Source organism: Pseudophryne corroboree, chromosome 8, assembly GCF_028390025.1.
Source record: "Pseudophryne corroboree isolate aPseCor3 chromosome 8, aPseCor3.hap2, whole genome shotgun sequence".
NCBI lineage: Eukaryota > Metazoa > Chordata > Amphibia > Anura > Myobatrachidae > Pseudophryne > Pseudophryne corroboree.
The window spans coordinates 44,023,598-44,043,441 of record NC_086451.1 but is presented as its reverse complement, the minus strand read 5'-3'; the positions used below and the strand labels follow the sequence as shown (position 1 = coordinate 44,043,441).

Below are 19,844 nucleotides of genomic sequence, written 5' to 3'. Positions count from 1 at the left end.
CTGCCTCTCCCTATCCTTTACCGATCGCACAGCGTTTCTGTACATTCCCTTTCTCTCCCCCTACGCCTCTCTATCTTATCTCAACCGGAACCCATTTCTGTATGCCCTCTATACTGCCCTGCGTTTCTGATTCTGTTATCTACCGCCCTGCGTATGTTCAAAGGCGTGCAGAGGTTAACGGGGCGTAGCCCCTAACGACGGTGTGAAGAGCGCCCGTAGGGCGCGATGAATCACCTAGTATATATATATATATATATATAGCCAATTCAGGTTCTCTGGGGCGGATTGCTGCTCCACTCCTCCATGCAACAAGAACCAGGCGGCCGCCTGGTTCTTGTTGCATGGAGGAGTGGAGCAGCAATCCGCCCCAGAGAACCTGAATTGGCTATACCTTAGAAGGAGGGCACCCCGGTGGCTGTAAAAAGGACAGTGAGTGCCACTATCATGTGCGTGGGCCATGAGGTCCACTAATAATGTAGTAACAAGTCCATCGAAGTGGAGGTGCACTCTCGCAATGATAGAATCATACACAATGGTAAAATCAATCGTCACCGAAACGTTGACACCAATAAAGCTTCGGTGACGATTGATTTTACCATTGTGTATGATTCTATCATTGCGAGAGTGCACCTCCACTTCGATGGACTTGTTACTATATATATATATATATATATATATATATATATATATACACACACACACACACACACACACACACACACACACACACACACACACAATACACACATACATACATACAGTGTGTATGTATATATATATATATATATATATATATATATATATAGCCTCCAAGCACATGCAGCACACGCCTACCAAACACGCCGCTGCACGCTGGCTCTGCATCGCTGCTAGGGATCCCTCCTCCTTCCCTGCAGTCCTTTGCGCCCAGCCAATGACTGAGCCACAGGCTGCAGCTACAGTCATACATTATCGGACAGCTGAGCAGTGGCTCAGCTGCCCTGTCCGTGGCATCTGCTGCGGCCGGCGTTTGCCAGTGTAGTGGCGCCGGGAATGCAGCACCGCAGATTGAATCGTGAGAGAGATCCGATCTGTGACATGGAAGGGGGCCCTTTTGGAAAGGGGGGCTCGGGGTACTTACATTCCCCCCCTTTTCCCCCTTACTCCGGCTCTGATGACAACACATCTATACCTTGTGATGTAGTTCATAAGTATATGAGTCACTACTAACCTGTAGCAATGGTGTTTTAACCTTTTACCTGCCAACTTTTCCCCAGTGGAACATCAGCATTGTGAAGCTGTAACTGTGGAAATATTAATTTAAGCCACTGGACTTTTGAAATACATCACGTAGAATGAATGTTGTAACCTATAGTGCAGTGTTATTGTATAATGTTGTGTCGTTTTTCAATCTGCTGCTTGCTGAAGTGTCATAATAATCGTGCAATAGCTCCAGGCTCCAACTGTACAAATGGAATTCAACTGAGAGCCTCATGTCTGTGATAGGCATACAGGGCCTGATTCATACTGTAGTTCTGCGCTAATGCACTGCGGGTGCCATTCCGTATACAGACGCTGTGCAAAAAATACAGATGTCTCAGCTGGGAGGGCATGTATTGAGACGCCCACTTGTAGCGTTGCTGGTGTCAACAACTGTGTATAAAGATGCGGCGTGATTGCAGATCCTTCACAGCTATCAAACAAGTGGTTCATGGTGCGGCATGAAGGGACCACCGGAAAGATTGCAGTGATAAGGGCCATTTCTTAAGGGGTGTGGCCAGCCACCAGAGGGGGTGTGTGACCAACCACCACAGAGGCTGGGCTAACCATTAACGAGGTAACAGGCTGGGGTGGTATTCATGTGACCGGCGGTTTGGTGACCGACAGTCACATGACCTCCTCCACCATCCCGACGGCTTACTATCCCGATGGTTGGCATGCCGACCAACAGGGACTATTTCCACTCGTGGGTGTCCACGACACCCATAGAGTGGTAATAGAACCCGTCGCCACCGAGCCCGCAAGGGGCTTGCTGCACTCGCCCCTCCCCGCCAGGATCCCGGCGTCGGTAAGCTGACCGGCGGTCTCCTGACCGCGGGTCAGCCATACTACACCCCACAGGTTGGGCCCCTTCATAAATATATAATTTATGTAGCAAATGCTGATCGTGCATGCATAATAATATACCAGATTGATAACTGCACTGCACTGTAGTGAATGCATCATAGTATGGTCAGGCTCCCAGCTATCAGGATCCCGGCAGTCGGAAACCTGACGCCGAAATTCCGAGACTTCTTGGAATACCAGACCGTTATCCCGTCATGGATCGAAATGCTGGTGCCGGAATCCCGGACGATGACTGCCGGGACTCCACACCTGTAAGCTGCGGGGATGGGGTGTTAGGTTTAGGCTGCAGGGAAGGGAGGGTTAGGTTTAGGCTACGGGTGGGGGGGACGGTTGAGGTTGTGCACCACCAGGGAGGGTTAGGGTTAGGCTACGGGGAGGCTGCGGTTGTTCACGCTGTGAGTAAGGTATGTTAGGTTAAGGGAGGTTAGGGATTAGGGCCGGGATCCGATACCATCCCAGTCCTTGGAATGCAGTATAATGTAACTTGTATAATATGAGATCACTGTCCTATATCCACGACTCTTCATATTAAATATTGCCGTTTCATCTCTCATTACAGAATGTGACAAAGAACATGGACAGCGTCTTCAAAGAGTTGCTGGGCAAAACCGTCCTGAGGCAGGTTGGACTGGATGAACTGGGGGATGCATCTAAAGCAGGAAAACCTCCCGAGGCCAAACCCCCTGCCCCACCCAGCGCTAGTGAGCCTGTTCGGGGCAGCCCAGCGGTGAAAAAGGGGTCACACGGAAGAGCTGTTTTTGGGGTCCGAAGATGAATTGATGACATCATCCAGAACTGAAGGCAAGAGGAACAAACAATAAAATCCTGGTTGCCACACTCGACTCCTTTTTGGGTCATCTAGCTCCACTCAGCCGTGGGCGCGAGTTACCTTGGGACAGGAGTGTTTGACAATTGTGGACTGACGTATAAAACATTTACCCTACAAGCTCTCCCGCAATGCATTTGTTACTATGTGTCCGTGTTTGTTACCATCCTAAACAGAAGCACAGTTGTGTGAAGCTATAGTTGGGCTTCTCTCCCCTCTCCTCAGTAGAACCAGCAAGGGCATCCGTCCAGCCAATAGGGGAGCAAGGGTCGGAAGTTCCAACATTTTCAGACTTTGTGGCACCTGATCAAGTCCATTCATTTTTATCCCACTGGTATTTACGTCTACAGTCCCCCCCTTCAGCTACACTTTCAGGGCCGGATAAAGCCAGCAGGGCGCCCACCTCTGAAAATAAAAAAGCACAGCTCCTGTAATAACACCACTGATGATCCCTGATCTTTTATCATGATCGCACAATCAGCCAGCATAAAATTCAGTATGTGACAGTTGGGAACAAAGTAGACAGACGTCTTTCACTTACTTGCAGCATGGGGTAATTTGCATTAGGAACAAAAGTAACTTTAGGTGCACGCGAAGCAGCTTTGCATATTCTGAGAGACGGAGAAGCCAGTTGATGCTACACCCACTCTCCTCAATGTTATTGCTTTCATAAAAATTCACTGTATGTACCTGTAGCATATAAGCCAATGAACAGGATACGTTTTGCAGGAAATTAGTATGTAGGCCACTAGGTGGCACTAAAGATCCCAGTACGAAATTCTCTTCTAAACTGGTAACTCTTGGCCTGGTTATGAGATGGACGCAGTTGCATTACTTTTTTTTCAGATTCGCGGCTGCCATAATACGCAAATGTCATATCCAGCCTTACCCTTGTGCAATAAAGAGTTGTGGACATTGCAACTACGTTGATGTTCTGAACACTCCACCATCGCGCAGACCAGACCATTGACACTTGACAGTCTTCGGTCTGCTCAGTGTTTTCATCGCAAATTCCGATAAACTTGGCCTCTGTGGCTGTGGATCTAGTCTGGGAATGCAGCTGCGTCACTGACACGCCTGTGACATTCCCATAACACAGCCATAGGATGGACTATTTTTGCGAACACTTCAGACCACCTCCCAGTCACCACGCCAGAAACGGACATGGCTATGCGGCGCTGGCTCTATTGCAAGCGATTCCGTATGCAGCAGCAGTCTCTGTGTATACATAGTGGTACGCATGCACCGTAGGGGTATTGCAGGACTTTCTGCGCAGTAGCAAATAATTGCTCAGCTGCGCAAACATCGGCGCTGCGTCCACCTCAAGCCCATGTATATGGCTAAGGAACACGTTCGTTGTATAAATTCATTCCAATCACTAAAGCAGATAAGCAGTTGGCTGAAAGGAGAGGGACCACGCTAGAATGCTTATCTTATTGTACAGTGAGAAACACATTGCAATTACCAAGTTAATATAGAGGGTGTGTACATTTAATCTGCTTGGTAAGTGATCACAAATGTGATACTTTTACTTTAGGATCAACACAAAGGATCATTTACGTACTATGACAAAAGCGCGTTTTTTTTTTTTACTATTAATTGCGCAACTGTGGCTAATTGTCTACCAAATGCATATCTAGCTACACGCCCACTTCCTGCAAATACTGTATAGTGGGAGGGGGGGGGGGGGGGTGTTGGACCTATTTGTGCATTTGAATATTCTACGGAGAATGTGCTACTCGGAAAACGGAAAATCGTTGCTGCAAAGTCCAGTCTGGGTCCCCTTTTGGACAGTCCCCTTCATGCTTTTCAACTTTATTCTCACTGTGTATCCTGAAGTGCTACTCAGTTTTGGCTTATGTATGCCGTAAATTAATCCAAGAGTGGGAGGGGGTCAAAATTGTCACATTTGTGTGATTGAAGAGTTTATTACATAGGCTATAAAGCATTTACAATTGCACTTACCCACACAAGTACAACTGGTAGTTACAAAATATGTTCTGTTAAAGGTAGCAGGATGATTCAAATCCATTTGTGGGGGGAGGTCTGTACTTCTTTCCATAAAAACACAACGCCTCCCTTCCCATACCTGATCATTTAAATAATCTCACCCCCAAAATGAAGCTTTGAGAATGATTCGAGTTATGATGGCACGATAAAGCGAAACGTGATGACAGATATCTTAAACTTACCTCCTGCACGGGCACTTCTGCAGTGGAGGCCACGAAGTACAAAATAATGACTTAATGGAGTTTTCTTTCATATATTGGCTTGCACATGCCCTCCAGCAAATTTTTCAAAATACATTGTGCTTGTTTTTTTTATTTATTTATTTTTATTTTGTGGATTTGATAAAGGATTTATGGCATCCGGTAGATGTATTTGTTTATGTTGCCTCTGAATATAAATATATCTAGAGCTCAGCAGAACTGTCTTGTACCAAAGGACAACACAAGCAAACAAGTCTGACGGATGATATAAAGACAATGGCTAAAAAGCACAGAAGGGGGCTAAAAAAAACAAAAAAGCAATCCGTTTCACAAAAGGTTGCAAGATAGTACATGCAAAGTAATAAAATAGACATCGGAAGGTGGAGTATCCTTTTTCTCGTTTTATTTATTTTATCTGGGCATATTTACAGTATATAAAGAAGACCTATGTAACGATATAAGTATATAATGCATACTTACAGCCAAGAGGTTATTGCGACATCTCCAGCACAATAAAATAAATGAAAGAGACAAACCATTTATTTTTTATTGTTACAGGAATGAGATAGTCAGATAAAGCAGATCTCCCCATATTAATATCACAACAGACAGCGGACTTTGGAGCTCACACTTTTGTGACTTTAACGGCTCTTGTGGTTTTGTTTGGATCCCTGCTTGTGATAAGTCTCTTTGCTGTATGTTGGTGATTTCCACCCTTGTTGCCCACCCGTCCTTGCTTTTGCCCAGCATTACGTGTAACAAAGCATTCTGGCAGTCTGTTTCCGCCACACCAGTATCCCATGATCCTCTGCTTGGGGTGCCTTATTGTACCCCTCCTTACGTAATCCTGATCACAGTTACTATGACAATTAAATTGGGGGAGAATGATGTGAGCCTAATTTGAGGTGGTTGTGTAGTCTTGAAAGAACGTCTCCACGTTGATCATGGAATTTTTGTGGCTATTATACATAAGACAATATGACAGAAGCCTTGTATTCTATACCCTTACTACAGTTCTCACCAAAATACAGCTGTTTGTGCATACAGACAAATGCAAATAAAATACGGTATTTAAACTCTCTGTTGTTTTGTATTGTTCTTTGGATTGGCGAAAGAAGATGTCCCAGTCTGCTTACTGGATTTGCAGACTTTAGTTCCCAGCATTGTGCTGCCAGAGGGACCCACAATGCATTGAGGCAAAATGAGTTGCCGGTCCCTCTGGTGCCAGCTTTTCTGTACTATATGGAAGCACAAACAGAATAACCCTGTCAAGAGAGAGGCGTTTTTGTTTTGGTCTCTGTTTTTTTCAGACTTCTTTTCTGAGTGCCACACGAATTCCTCCACACGCTTTCCCCACGGCCTCAAAGATGGGGTCACAGAAGGTACGGACACAAACGGCATAGAACTGGCCCAGGCATTGGACTTCCATCAGGTAACTCTTGACGCAGGGGACTACAGCCCAGATGTGACAGAACGACAGGCAAGCAAAGAGGAAGCCCCAGAGGAGTGCCAGCGGCAGGCCCAGGATGGCAGAAAGCACACGGTAACACCAGTATTTGGTGACGGTGAAGGTGGTGCTGCTTGCTTTCCACACTCCATCAAAGCTGTGAATGGAGTCTGGCTCAGCGATTACATCCTCAAAATCCACCTGCAAACAGATAACATAGACCAAATAAGATTACTACTTCACAGTGGCGCTTATAACAAATGGAAATCAGTGTGTGTGTGTGTGTGTGTGTGTGTGTATCTATATATATATAGATATATATATATACTAGGTGATTCATCGCGCCCTACGGGCGCTCTTCACACCGTCGTTAGGGGCTACGCCCCGTTAACCTCTGCACGCCTTTGAACATACGCAGGGCGGTAGATAACAGAATCAGAAACGCAGGGCAGTATAGAGGGCATACAGAAATGGGTTCCGGTTGAGATAAGATAGAGAGGCGTAGGGGGAGAGAAAGGGAATGTACAGACACGCTGTGCGATCGGTAAAGGATAGGGAGAGTCAGGGTGGTAGGGAGAGGATAAAGAGAGGCAAGGGGTTAGACAGAAAATACCGTTGCAAGAGGCTACGACCCATTATCCCCTGCACGGGCTTCAGCTGTGCTATAATTGTTATTACATGGAGTATTACCTGATTTTTTTTTTTTTATGGCAGTGGGTAAATATTGTAAGGGGGGAGGGCGTGCGATTGTCAAGGGGGCGTAGGCCTTTGTGAGGGCGTGCAGAGTGGCCGCAGGGCACAATGAATAACATAGTGTAGTATATACTGCTAGTGTCTGCATTATGAAGTACCAGATGAGTAACAGCAATGCACTGTAGATAAGATACCAAGGTGCTGTGGCCACAGGTAGCAGAGCCGCTTATACACACAATGGCCACAGGTAGCAGAGCCGCTTATACACACAATACCCACAGGTAGCAGAGCCGCTTATACACACAATACCCACAGGTAGCAGAGGCGCTTATACACACAGTGGCTACAGGTAGCAGAGGCGCTTATACACACAGTGGCTACAGGTAGCAGAGCCGCTTATACACACAATACCCACAGGTAGCAGAACCGCTTATACACACAATACCCACAGGTAGCAGAACCGCTTATACACACAATACCCACAGGGGGCAGAGGCGCTTATACACACAGTGCCCACAGGTAGCAGAGCCGCTTATACACACAATACCCCCAGGTAGCAGAGGCGCTTATACACACAATACCCACAGGTAGCAGAGCCACTTATACACACAGTGCCCACAAGTAGCAGAGCCGCTTATACACACAATGGCCACAGGTAGCAGAGCCGCTTATACACACAATGGCCACAGGTAGCAGAGCCGCTTATACACTCAATACCCACAGGTAGCAGAGCCGCTTATACACACAATACCCACAAGTAGCAGAGCCGCTTATACACAATACCCACAGGTAGCAGAGCCGTTTATACACACAGTGGCCACAGGTAGCAGAGCCGCTTATACACACAATACCCACAGGGGGCAGAACCGCTTATACACACAATACCCACAGGTAGCAGTGCCGCTTATACACACATTACCCACAGGTAGCAGAACCGATTATACACACAATACCCACGGGGCAGAAGCGCTTATACACACAGTGCCCACAGGTAGCAGAGCCGCTTATACACACAATACCCCCAGGTAGCAGAGGCGCTTATACACACAGTGCCCACAGGTAGCAGAGGCGCTTATACACACAATGGGCACAGGTAGCAGAGCCACATGTACACACATGACCCACAGGTAGCAGAACCGCTTATACACACAATACCCACAGAGGGCAGAGCTGCTTATACACACAGTGCCCACAGCTAGCAGAGCAGCTTATACACACAATACCCCCAGGTAGCAGAGGCGCTTATACACAGTGCCCACAGGTAGCAGAGGTGCTTATACACACAATGGGCACAGGTAGCAGAGCCATGTGTACACACAATACCCACAGGTAGCAGAGCGGCGTATACACACAATACCCACAGGTAGCAGAGCCGCTTATACACACAGTGTGCACAGATAGCAGCGCCACTTATACACAATGGGCTGGTGCGGGGTTAACGCAGTTGGGGAGGGCCGGCTGTGGTGGTGTTGCGGGTGGTGGAGGCGCAGGTGCGTGGGTGTTGGGGGGGGAGGGGCGGGTGCAGGGGTGCTGTGGGTGGGGGAGGGGGCTATTTGGTGGGGTGGTGCGGTTGGGTGGGTGTGAGGGTGCCGCGGTTGCGGGGGTGGGTGGTGCTGCAGGAAGGGGAGGGGTGGGGGAGCAGGGGTCCTGTGCGTAGGGGAGGGGCGGGGTGCCATGGGTGGAGGGTTGGGATGCCATGGGTGGAGGGTTGGGAGCAGGGGTGATATGGGTGTGGGAGGGGTTGTGGAAGAAGCTGGTGTGGGAGTGCCGTGGGTGGGGGAGTGGGGGGCTGCGGGTGGGAGTGTGGTGCCATGGGTGTGGGGACAGGTGCGGGGGGCAGGGACGGGTGCAGTAGTGCTGCGGTTGGGGTGTGGGAGGCGGCTGCGGGGGTTTCCGAGGGTTGGCACGGGTGGGGGAGGGGGTGCGGGAGCAGGGGTGTTGCGGATGGGGGAGGGGCGGGTGCAGGAGGGGCAAATGCGGTGGTGCGGGTGGGGTGGAGGGGTGTAGCGGGGGAGAGGTGGGTATGGGGGTAAAGTGGGGAAGGGGCGGGGTGCCGCGGGTGGGGGAGGGGGCAGTTAGCCGGGGTGGTGCGGTTGGGGGTGGGTGGGGGTGAGGGTGCTATGGTTGCAGGGGCGGGTGGGGGGGGTGCTGCAGGTAGGGGAGGGGTGGGGGTGCGGGAGCAGGGGTGCTGTGCGTAGTGGAGGGTCGGGGTGCCATGGGTGGGGAGTTGGGAGCAGGGGTGATGTGGGGTTGGGGGGGCTGTGGGAGAAGCTGGTGTGGGAGTGCCGTGGGTAGGGTAGGGGGGGGGTTCTGGGCGTGGGGGCGTTGTGCCATGGGTGGGGGACAGGTGTGGGGGGGGCAGTGGGGGGTGCAGTGGTGGTGCGGATGGGGGGTGGAAGGCGGCTGCGGGGGTTCCGAGGGTTGGGGGTGTGGCGTGGGTGGGGCAGGGGGTGCAGGAGCAGGGGTGTTTCGGATGGGGGAGGGGTGAGTGCAGGAGGGGCAGATGCGTTGGTGGTGCGGGTGGAGTGGAGGATGCAGGGGTGTAGCGGGGGTAGAGGTGGGTATGGGGGTGGAGTGGGGGGGTGCCAAGGGTGGGGGGAGGGGGCGGTTTGCCGGTGTGGTGCATTTGGGGGGGGGGGGGGGTTTGAGTGTGCCACGGTTGCAGGTGCGGGTGCTACAGGTGGGGGTGCGGGAGCAGGAGTGCTGTGCGCAGGAGAGGGGCGGGGGTGCCATGGGTGGGGGGTTGGGAGCAGGGGTGATGTGGGTGTGGGAGAAGCTGGTGTGGGAGTGCCGTGGATGGGGGAGGGGGGGTGCTGGGGGCGTGGTGCCATGGGTGGGGGGACAAGTGCGGAGGGGGGGCAGGGGCTGGAGCAGTGGTGGTGCAGTTGGGTGGTGGGAGGCAGCTGCTGGGATTCCGAGGGTTGTGGGGGGGGTGCGGGTGGGGGACGGGGGGGTGCAGGAGGGGCAGATGCGGTGGTGGTGCGGGTTGGGTGAAGGGTGCAGCGGGGGGAAGAGGTGGGTATGGGGGAGGGGCTGGGTTGCAGCGAGTGGGGGAGGTGCGGGGGGTGCTGCAGGTGTGGGAGATACGGGTGGGGGTGGGAGTGCCGCGGGTGGGAGCGGATGTGGGGGATGCGTTGGGTGCCGCAGGGGGGGGGCAGCGGGTGTTGGTGCTGTGGGTGGGGGAGGGGGCAGAGTGCCACGGGTGGTGCGGGTGTTGGTGCTGCGGGTGGGGGAGGGGGTGGAGTGCCACGGGTGGATGCGGTGGGTGCCGCGGGTAGGTGGCGCGGGTGTTGGTGCTGCGGGTGGGGGAGAGGGTGGGTATGGGGGAGGGGCAGGGTTGCAGCGGGTGGGGGAGGGGCGGGGGGTGCTGCAGGTGTGGGAGCTACGGGTGGGGGCGGGAGTGCTGCGGGTGGGAGCGGATGTGGGGGATGCGTTGGGTGCCGCAGGGGGGGGGCAGCGGGTGTTGGTGCTGTGGGTGGGGGAGGGGGCAGAGTGCCACGGGTGGTGCGGGTGTTGGTGCTGCGGGTGGGGGAGGGGGTGGAGTGCCACGGGTGGTGGGTGGATGCGGTGGTTGCCGCAGGTAGGTGGCGCGGGTGTTGGTGCTGCGGGTGGGGGAGAGGGTGGGAGTGCCGCGGGTGGTGGGTGGATGCGGTGGTTGCCGCAGGTAGGTGGCGCGGGTGTTGGTGCTGCGGGTGGGGGAGAGGGTGGGAGTGCCGCGGGTGGGGGGCGAATGCGGTTGGTTGCCGCGGGTGTTGGTGCTCTGGGCGGGGGAGGGGGCGGGAGTGCCGCTGGTGATGGGTGGATGCGGCGGGTGTTTGTGCTACAGGTGGGGGAGGGGGCAGGAGCAGTGGCGCCACAACGTGGGTGCGGGGGGTGCGGGCCGCACCCGGGTGTTACCCTCTGAGGGGTGACACCAAAGTGCCGGCTCCTGCTCAGTGACAGGAGCTGGATGTTGCAACCCGGCTCCTGTCACAGCGCAGAAGCCAGCACTGCAGATTCAGCAGTGTCCGGGTGAAGGCCGTATCCCCCGACCCACAATGTGCCGAAAACGGGGATCGGGACGCGAAGCCACGCCCCCTTCCAAGAAGCCACGCCCCCTTTTCACCCGTGACCGCACCGGGTGTTATAACAGTAAGTGACGCCTCTGAGCGGGAGTGCCGCGGATGTTGGTGCTTCGGGAGGGGGAGATGGCGGGAGTGCCGCGGGTGGGAGGGGGAGCGAGTGCGGCTGTCAGTGTCAGCATGTCCCCCTGAACTCTGCAGCAGCCGCTAGTCTGTGAGGCGGGTAGTGTGAGTTCCGCTCATAGTCAGCGGCTGCTCTGTCACTGTATATATATATAATCTCGATACAGCAGGCAACACTACCAGGAGTGCTGCCTGCTGTGTGTAGATTGTGCATGGATCTTTAGGAGGGCACCCGGTATTGCTTACGATTACAGTGGGGGAGGGGGGCAGTGCAACAAAGCCCCTTGTGGGCTCGGTGGCTCACTGCGCTCGCCACAGGTTCTATTCCCACTCCCGACTGTCGGGCTTTCACTGCTAGGGATACCGGCGTCGGTCATGTCACATAACTACATCCATATATATATATATATATATATATATATATATACGCCACACATACATAAATATTACTACAAGGAGCCCGTCTTTTTTTCCGGCTAGCTAAGCGTGAAGGTTGGCTAACTAGATGTGTTGTTACCATAGTCATGCCGCCCCTCCCACCCCCCACCCTCCCCACCCCCTCCACACACATACAACTTCTGGAATAACGGTTGGGTTGGGATTGGGATGCATCAACCATTGCATTTTACATGCAATGCATCCTGCCACTCATCGCGAGCATAGTGGGGTGTTTAGTAACACCATGGGCCAGATGTAATGACACCCAAGTTCGGCGGCCATGCGGGCTGCCGTCCAAACTCAGACGTTTTTTTAAAGGGGCATTCATTTACAAGGCATGGTTTAGCCTTGAAAGTTATTGCCCATTTTAAAAAACGTCGGCACGGCTGCTGAACTCAGCCGTCATTACATCCAGCCCCATATGCTTGAAAAATTCCCGATCCGGTAAGAAATGTCCTTTTTGATACAATGACTTCCGGGTTAATGATGCATGAGCCACAGCAGACAGTGGGAGGGATCCGATTGGTTCCCTCTCAGGGAACATTGCAATGGTGGTGCCTAACGGACCAGCTTCGTGTATTTGTGAAATGTGGCCAAACCTCCAAAAACATCATTTTCTGAGGTTTGACCACATTTTCAGCTTTGATGCATCCCACCCAAAAACTAATATAGTGTTGGGCATTCCAGCCTGGATAGCCAAATATGTATTTTCATACTCTGGTGTCCAGGATAAGATGGGCCACCCGTCGCTATGAGGTTACAGCATTACCCTAACAGGACGGCCCACTCCAGCCATAGTTTTTTTTAAGAAGGAGTCAATGTCTCACTTCATCAATTAAGCCAGATGAGCACAACAACAGCCACATTCATTGGCGTAAATTTACTAAGGTGGGAGTTTTTTTTAGAACTGGTGAAGTTGCTCATAGCAACCAATCAGATTCTACTTCACATTTATCTAGCTGCTTCTAGAAGATAATAGATCAAATCTGATTGGTTGCTATGGGAAACATCACCAGTTCTAAAAAAAAAAAAAACCCTCCCACCTTAGTAAATTTACCCCATTGAATGTAATTGACCTGGTGGCTGTTTTTTTTTTGACCTGGGAAAAGGATGTCATTTCCTTTTAAGGGGGATATCCAATTAGCCCCGGTAATTTACCGGGGATAATTGTCCCGCCGGGGGCTATCCTATTACCCCCGATAAGCCTGCACAAGCGGTGGCTTATCGGGGGTTACCTGACACTGCACCGGGTGCTGGCTTCTGACAGCTCCCGGTGCAGCGCGCCGCCGACGACTGCCTGTGAGAGACACAGGCACGGCGCCGAACGCAGACCCTTAGCAGCAGTCACCCGGCGGTTTCCCCCTGCCAGTGGCCACACAGCACCCGCGTCATCGGGACACCGCAGCCGCACACAGATCCCCAGCAGCAGCAGTCACCCAGCGGCTTCCCCCAGTCAGCGGTCACACAGCATCCCCGTCTTCAGCAGGAGGACGGGGACGCTGCAGGTTTTACCGGTCATCGAGGATTTGGTTTAACCAAATCCCCAGAAACAGCCCTTTCACTGAACCGGAGTGTTTTCGGGAGAAAGTGCATTTTCTTTACAGGCGATCAATCTGGATAGCCTGTAAAAGAAAATCGGTGAAACATCAGGAAAAATTGTGAAAAACATTATGTTTTTCGCACCCAATGTTTTACTGGGGCTAATAGGATATCCCCCTAAGGGTACATTTACTAAGCGGTGATAAGAGCGGAGAAGTGAGCCAGTGGAGAAGTTGCCCATGGCAACCAATCAGCACTGAAGTTACATCTATAATTTGCATACTATAAAATGATACAGAGCTGCTGATTGGTTGATGGGGAAATATCTCCACTGGCTCACTTCTCACTCTTATCACTGCTTAGTTAATGTCCCCCTAAGTCTTAAATGTCACGTCAGACAATTTCTAATTAATTATACTCCCCTTAGCATGTTATGATCTGGAAAGATTATGGGCCATAGCATTTACTTTTATATTGGTTGCTGGACGACACGACTGATAATAAGTGAAGTCGCTGGGTCTCGGCACTAAACCATGGTTACGCCCCCGGCTGGCCAGCAGCTCCAGAATTAGGCAGAGGACTGTGCTAATTTCATCATGCAGGCAGTGAGGGCTTCAGTTCTAGTCTGGCTGCTGTCACACACAGCAGAAGAGGTGCGACAGCTGGACCCTCAGCCCACATCCACCTCCGCACACTGACAAATATACAGGGGGAATTAATGGAACTCTCATAAATCCCAGCAATGATATCCCTTATATGTGCATCGAGCAGCCAGACAATATCATCCCTGCAGTGTGAGAACCCAGTCACAGAATGACTTCTAACAACACATATATTATATATTGTATATTCCCCATACTGTGAATTAGAGGTTTATTCATGAAGCAGTGAAAAGGGTGGAGAAGTGAGCCAGTGGAGAATCTGCCCATAGCAACCAATCACCATTGAAGTAACATTTATAATTTGCATACTGTACAATTGTACGGAACAGCTGATTGGTTGCCATGGGCAACTTCTCCACAGGCTCACTTCTCCACTCTTTTCACTGCTTCATGAATAGACCCCTAATTCTCTGATACCTCGGCACGTCCCTAATATACAGGAGTGCACAAGATATACTGTACTGCAGCTGCTGAAAGGCAGTTACAGTTAAAGCCCGTTTACCCCTCAGTGACTGACAGTCTGCTGACGCTTAGGCGGGGAGGGGGCGGCGACGGCTGCTGTTTCCCAAATCGGAGGCGTGTTGCTGGCATTTTGGGGGAGGAACGAGGCCAGGATCTCTGTCAGAAGGTGGAGATTCCCTGGACTCGTTGTAGAAACTGGCGGCCGGATTGCTTGACCCCATGTGTCACACGGCCGGTGGTGTCGCAGGTAATTCGGTGCTGCGTCCTATGATCACTAATGCAAGCAGAAGGCGCCTACTTATATCAGACGCCTCCTGCTGCATTACCATACCAGAGCATCGCTGCTGCACATCTGTACTGGTGTCTCCTAAGCTGCAGTATGACTGACACGCTGCGGCCATTTGAAGGTGTGTATGGGGCGGTAACGGGCAGTGTTTTTGAAAACGGGGCATTTGTTTGTCAACCTTGTTTTCAAGCAGTGCTGATTCCAGAGTCTGATTCTTCCGACGCAGCGTCACTCGCCCTGGGAGCGCGAGAACACCGGAAAGGGATTTGGGGCCTAATTCAGACCTGGTTGCAAAAGCAAAATCTTTCCCTAATGAGAAAAACTATGTGCACTGCAGGTGGGGCAGATGTAACATGTGCAGAGAGAGTTAGATTTGGGTGGGTTATTTTGTTTCTGTGCAGGGTAAATACTGGCTGCTTTATTTTTACACTGCAGTTTAGATTTCAGTTTGAGCACACCCCACCCAAATCTTACTCTCTCTGCACATGTTAAATCTGCCCCACCTGCAGTGCACATGAATTTGCCCATTAGAGAAAAATTTTGCTGCTGTTGCGATCAGGTCTAAATTAGGCCCTTGATGCTGCGTCTTTGGACGCTGCAGAAAATCACAATGCAGCTGTGAGCGTCTTTCTACTCAACGCCTTCTGCAGCCTTCACATATTGAATCTGCCCCTGTACTTACATGTCTGTGTCTGTCTGCTTTACACAAGACACCTGTAGCTGTCCTGTCAGTCTTGTTTTGTGATGGACAGGTGACTGTGTGGCCTTATTGCGGTGTACAGCAGGTGTGATGGCGATATAAGATAGTGTTGCGTGCTGTTTTTACTATATATGTTATATGTCTTGTGACAGTATTTATTGCTGATCTCTGAGATGTGCGATATATGTAGGAGGGGATTGTTAGTGCTACGAGAAGTAGCTGCACTGTAAGAGGGTAACAGATATTCATTGGGTGAGATGGGGCATTATACAAAAGGCATACAATGCACAGTGCAAAAACTGCTAGGCCACGCCCCCTCCATGTCGGCAGCGGGGGACTCACGCAAGGTTATGCCCTTTTGTCTGAGCCCACGCCCTTTTTTGGCTGAGCTTACTGAAGGTGCGCAAGGGAATACAATTGCCCCTATCGATCTGCCTGTGGAAATAGTCTTCAACAGCCCACATTTGCTTCAGCCCTATAACTGGTGCAATAAATCCGAAATCAACTCTAAATAGGGCGCAAATCTGCCTACGCGCCTATAAATGCTGTGAGATCATAGGGTCTGATTCAGTGATGTACACCAACGTTACTGCAGCTGCAAGTTACTAGGCAGTGGCTGTGCAAAAATATGCCTGAGATATTTGTATTGAGACGCCAACCGGAAGCATCTGAAAGCCACCGCTTGCATACAAATAAACAATTCCACGCACATTAGTCAGACATTGGTCTGGGTAACCGTATGGTCGCAGCGAGGACGGTGCCGCCGGGTATAGGGATGACGCTGGACCTTGCCGGAGACCTAAGTAATGTTAAATACCGACGGTATATTCATTAGTATCACTACGGTATTAAAGGTACTGTTCCCTTTCAGAATCCATTTCAAGCTTCTCACACCCGCTTACAAAGCCCTCACCCACTCCTCTCCCATCTACATCTCTGACCTTATCTCCCTTTACACTCCCACCTGTCCTCTTCGCTCTGCTAATGCACGCCGACTTTCCTGCCTACGGATTACTTCCTCCCACTCCTACCTCCAAGATTTTTCACGTGCTGCACCACTTCTCTGGAATTCCCTACCTCTCCCCCTCAGACTCTCCACCTCTCTACAAAACTTCAAACGGGCTCTCAAGACCCACTTCTTCACCAAACCCAGCCAAATCTCATCCTATTCCTAACCCTCTGTTCCACGCTCTCTATGTACCCCATCTGTGTCACCCCTGTCTGTCTACCCCTCCCCTTTAGAATGTAAGCTCTCACGAGCAGGGCCCTCTTCCTTCATGTGCTTATCCTTTCTTACTTTAATAATCTTCAACTGCACCAAATCCAGCAGTCTTCTGCCACCTGATACTTATTCCAGTGTCATCTGCTGATGTAACTATGTGTATTTACCCTGTACTTGTCCTATACTGTCATCAACTGTAAGTTGCTGTTTTCCTGTTTGATTATTTGTTTATGTACTCTGTAATTGGGCGCTGCAGAACCCTTGTGGCTCCATATAAATAAAGGATGATAATAATAATAATAATAAAAAAGGAAATATACAGCTGATAATAAGCATCGTTATGGGGCCCTAAGGGTGCTGTATATGCTTATTAAATGCTACACTCTTCAAGAGTAGAGGAACATAGTAACATGTAAGGTTTGCATGAGGACCTGGAGAACCTTTTTGTTGAGCAACAAAAATGGGAAGTTAATAATAATAATTTTATTTATATAGCGCTCATTCTCCAACAGGACTCAAGGCGCTTTACAGACATCAAAAACAATGCACATAATACAGCGGATCTAAGTCATACAGCAATAGATAAGCAACACAGACATAAAAGAAAACTTTAAGAGCACAGAAAGCATAATGCAGGATTTTTGTAGGCATTTTGGGTAATGACTTCCAAGGGTTGTGTATTCCACCCTCACAAGGTACCAAGTGTGGCAGCCATCTTGGGCGCACAGCGTAGGATTACCCAGAGTGGAATAGTCTACCCCTAGGAAAGATGACACAAAATGGGGGTCCTAAAGTTCAGAGTAGGGTTCCAACAAAACCACCAGGTACATGTATTTTTCATCCCATCCACAAGTGTACCATATGGGGCAGCCATGTTGGGCACACTATGAAGGTTACACAGTGGGAGGTGAGCCATACAAGGGCCCAGTGCATATATGGGAAAACTGACACTTGTGTAGTAGTATGATGTACCCTGTATGTAGGGCGCAATGGCATGGTGTGCAATCAGTGGGGGTAAACATTGTAGGAAAAGCACACAGTGGGGTGGAAGAGAGAAAACAAACAAACAAAAAAAAAAACGGGGGAAAAACAATTGCAGGTAACCAGTGGCAGAAGGAAAATTGTGTTAATGTGGAGATGTGTCCTGTTTTACAGGACACATTCCACCTGCGGGAGGGCGCCTTTGACAGCGCTGGGACAGCTTGTCTGTCCCTAGCGCCTGTCAGTGTGCAGGAGCGGCAGGTGTCCGGTGCAGGGATTACCCTTTTCCCTGCACCGGACCGGAGGCTGCGGAGGAGTTCAAATGTTGGCGCCCTCCGGGAGCCAATTGCGGCTCCCGGAGCGGCGGCCAATCAGAGAGGGGCGCGGCGAGCCAATCAGCGCTCGCCGCGTCATAGGCCCCGCCCCCGGCGTCTGACGTCAGACGCCGGGCGGGAGCCGAAGAGAAGAGGCGCGCGGAAGAGCGCGAAGAAAGCGGCCGGGACCTGGAGAAAGGAGTCGGCGCGCCGGAGCGCAGAAGAGAGTCCGGCGCGGAGGAGAAGACGACGGCCGTTTGAAGAAGAGCTCCGGTGGCCGCTGAAGAGGCCGGAAGACGTCGGGCTCCTGCAAGAAGATGTCCAGCGGCGGCTGGACGCGGAGGAGCGGAGGCGACGCCGCTGGCCAGGACGGGTCAGCGGCAGAAGAGGGCGCCGGACACCCCCGGATCAGGTGAGGCCTCAGTGAGGCAACTTTCATCCCCCTCCCTTTTCCTCCCTAGACCATCAGGGACGGGCATTAGGCCCGGGGCACAATTCAGGCACTAGGCCTGGGCGCAGATAGGAGATTGGGGCCACCATTTGATTAGGTGGTTTGGGCATTAGGCCCAAGCCACCTCAACAGCGCAGAAGGCGGGCATTAGGCCCGAGGGCACATAGCGGGCATTAGGCCCGAGGGGCATATCAGGCAATAGGCCTGTGGGGCATTAGAGGGCATTAGGCCCTAGTGTATTTTGGCCAATTAGGTGGATATAAGGTGACACTGGGTACTAGGCCCAGGTCACCCAACGAGTGACGAGTTAGGCGGGTGCTAGGCCCGTGGGTGAAATCAGGCCTCCGGCCTGTGTGCAGTTAGGGGGCGCTAGGCCCAGTGAATAAGTGCCCCCCGAGGTGAATAAAGGTGGCACTGGGCACTAGGCCCAGGCCACCCTGAGGTGTTAGGTAGGCAGGTCCGCTTTACCTGAGCCCCTGAGAAGAGAGTACTGGAGGTGGGTGAGCTGTGCGGCCCCCACTACCGGGTGTTCTGAGTCGGGTACCTAAAGGGACAGCACCGTGGTCGTTGCTTGCACTGTGTATCGTGATGTGTGTTGTTACCATGCGGGGTAAAGTGTGAGCTTGTTAAGTGTGTTTAGTTTTGTTGCACCACACCCACAGAGCTAGTTTGAGGGCTCTGCCGTTGTAGTTAGTATAGAGTGTTACACTAGGTTAGAGTTAGGCCCTGCACGGCTGTTTGCTTGTTTGTTTGCCTCCTTACAGGGACCTGTAAGAGAAGAAGACGTTCGCAGTGCGGAACTGACGGTGAGTAGCATCTGTGTGCGTTTGTCCCTTGTCTGTCCCCGAGCGCCGGAATAGGGATTGCTCATGGACCTGAGAATCCCCTTCATCACACTACGCGCGAGAGTGCGAGTGTGTGAAATCTGGGTGGCTGAGGCTTTGTGCCAGTGATGACCTTTCACCCAACCAGTGAAGGTCGCCGTCACCCCTGGGGTATCCCCTTTTCCGGTGGAAGAAGGGTTGATACCCCCCTTAAGGTAAACTATTTTCTCCTCAGCTCGGTCGTCGGTCAGCTCCGAGAGGGAATCGCCGTGTCCGGATCCGACTGAAGATTGCCAGGTCCGTTGAAGGTTCCGGTACCTGAAGGTGAGAGAGAGCGGCGCCTGGTGAGTACCGAAACTACACCTGCACGGCAGCAGGCACCACCACACGCACCGCCGCACCTCTTACATTTTGGCGTAGTCGGCAGGATTAAGGATACAGGATCACGGACACGATGTGGAACGCCACCAAGAAGACCTCCCTGCGGACAGCTCCGGAA

General features: G+C 51.6%; 2 protein-coding genes across 4 annotated transcripts in view; one reads left to right on the top strand and one right to left on the bottom strand.

The window, feature by feature from the left end:
- The window catches only part of ARHGAP4 (Rho GTPase activating protein 4), a 229,147-nt gene extending 222,924 nt beyond the window's left edge, over positions 1-6,223 (top strand). For all 3 annotated transcript variants that reach the window (XM_063936299.1, XM_063936300.1, XM_063936301.1), the window contains one exon: positions 2,666-6,223. In XM_063936299.1, coding sequence (XP_063792369.1) covers positions 2,666-2,881 — 216 coding nt within the window. In that variant the 3' untranslated portion in view covers positions 2,882-6,223. The remainder of the gene's footprint in view (positions 1-2,665) is intronic.
- The window catches only part of LOC134948368 (caveolin-3-like), a 30,877-nt gene continuing 16,556 nt past the window's right edge, over positions 5,524-19,844 (bottom strand). The window contains exon 2 of the mRNA XM_063936302.1: positions 5,524-6,790. Coding sequence (XP_063792372.1) covers positions 6,449-6,790 — 342 coding nt within the window. The 3' untranslated portion in view covers positions 5,524-6,448. The remainder of the gene's footprint in view (positions 6,791-19,844) is intronic.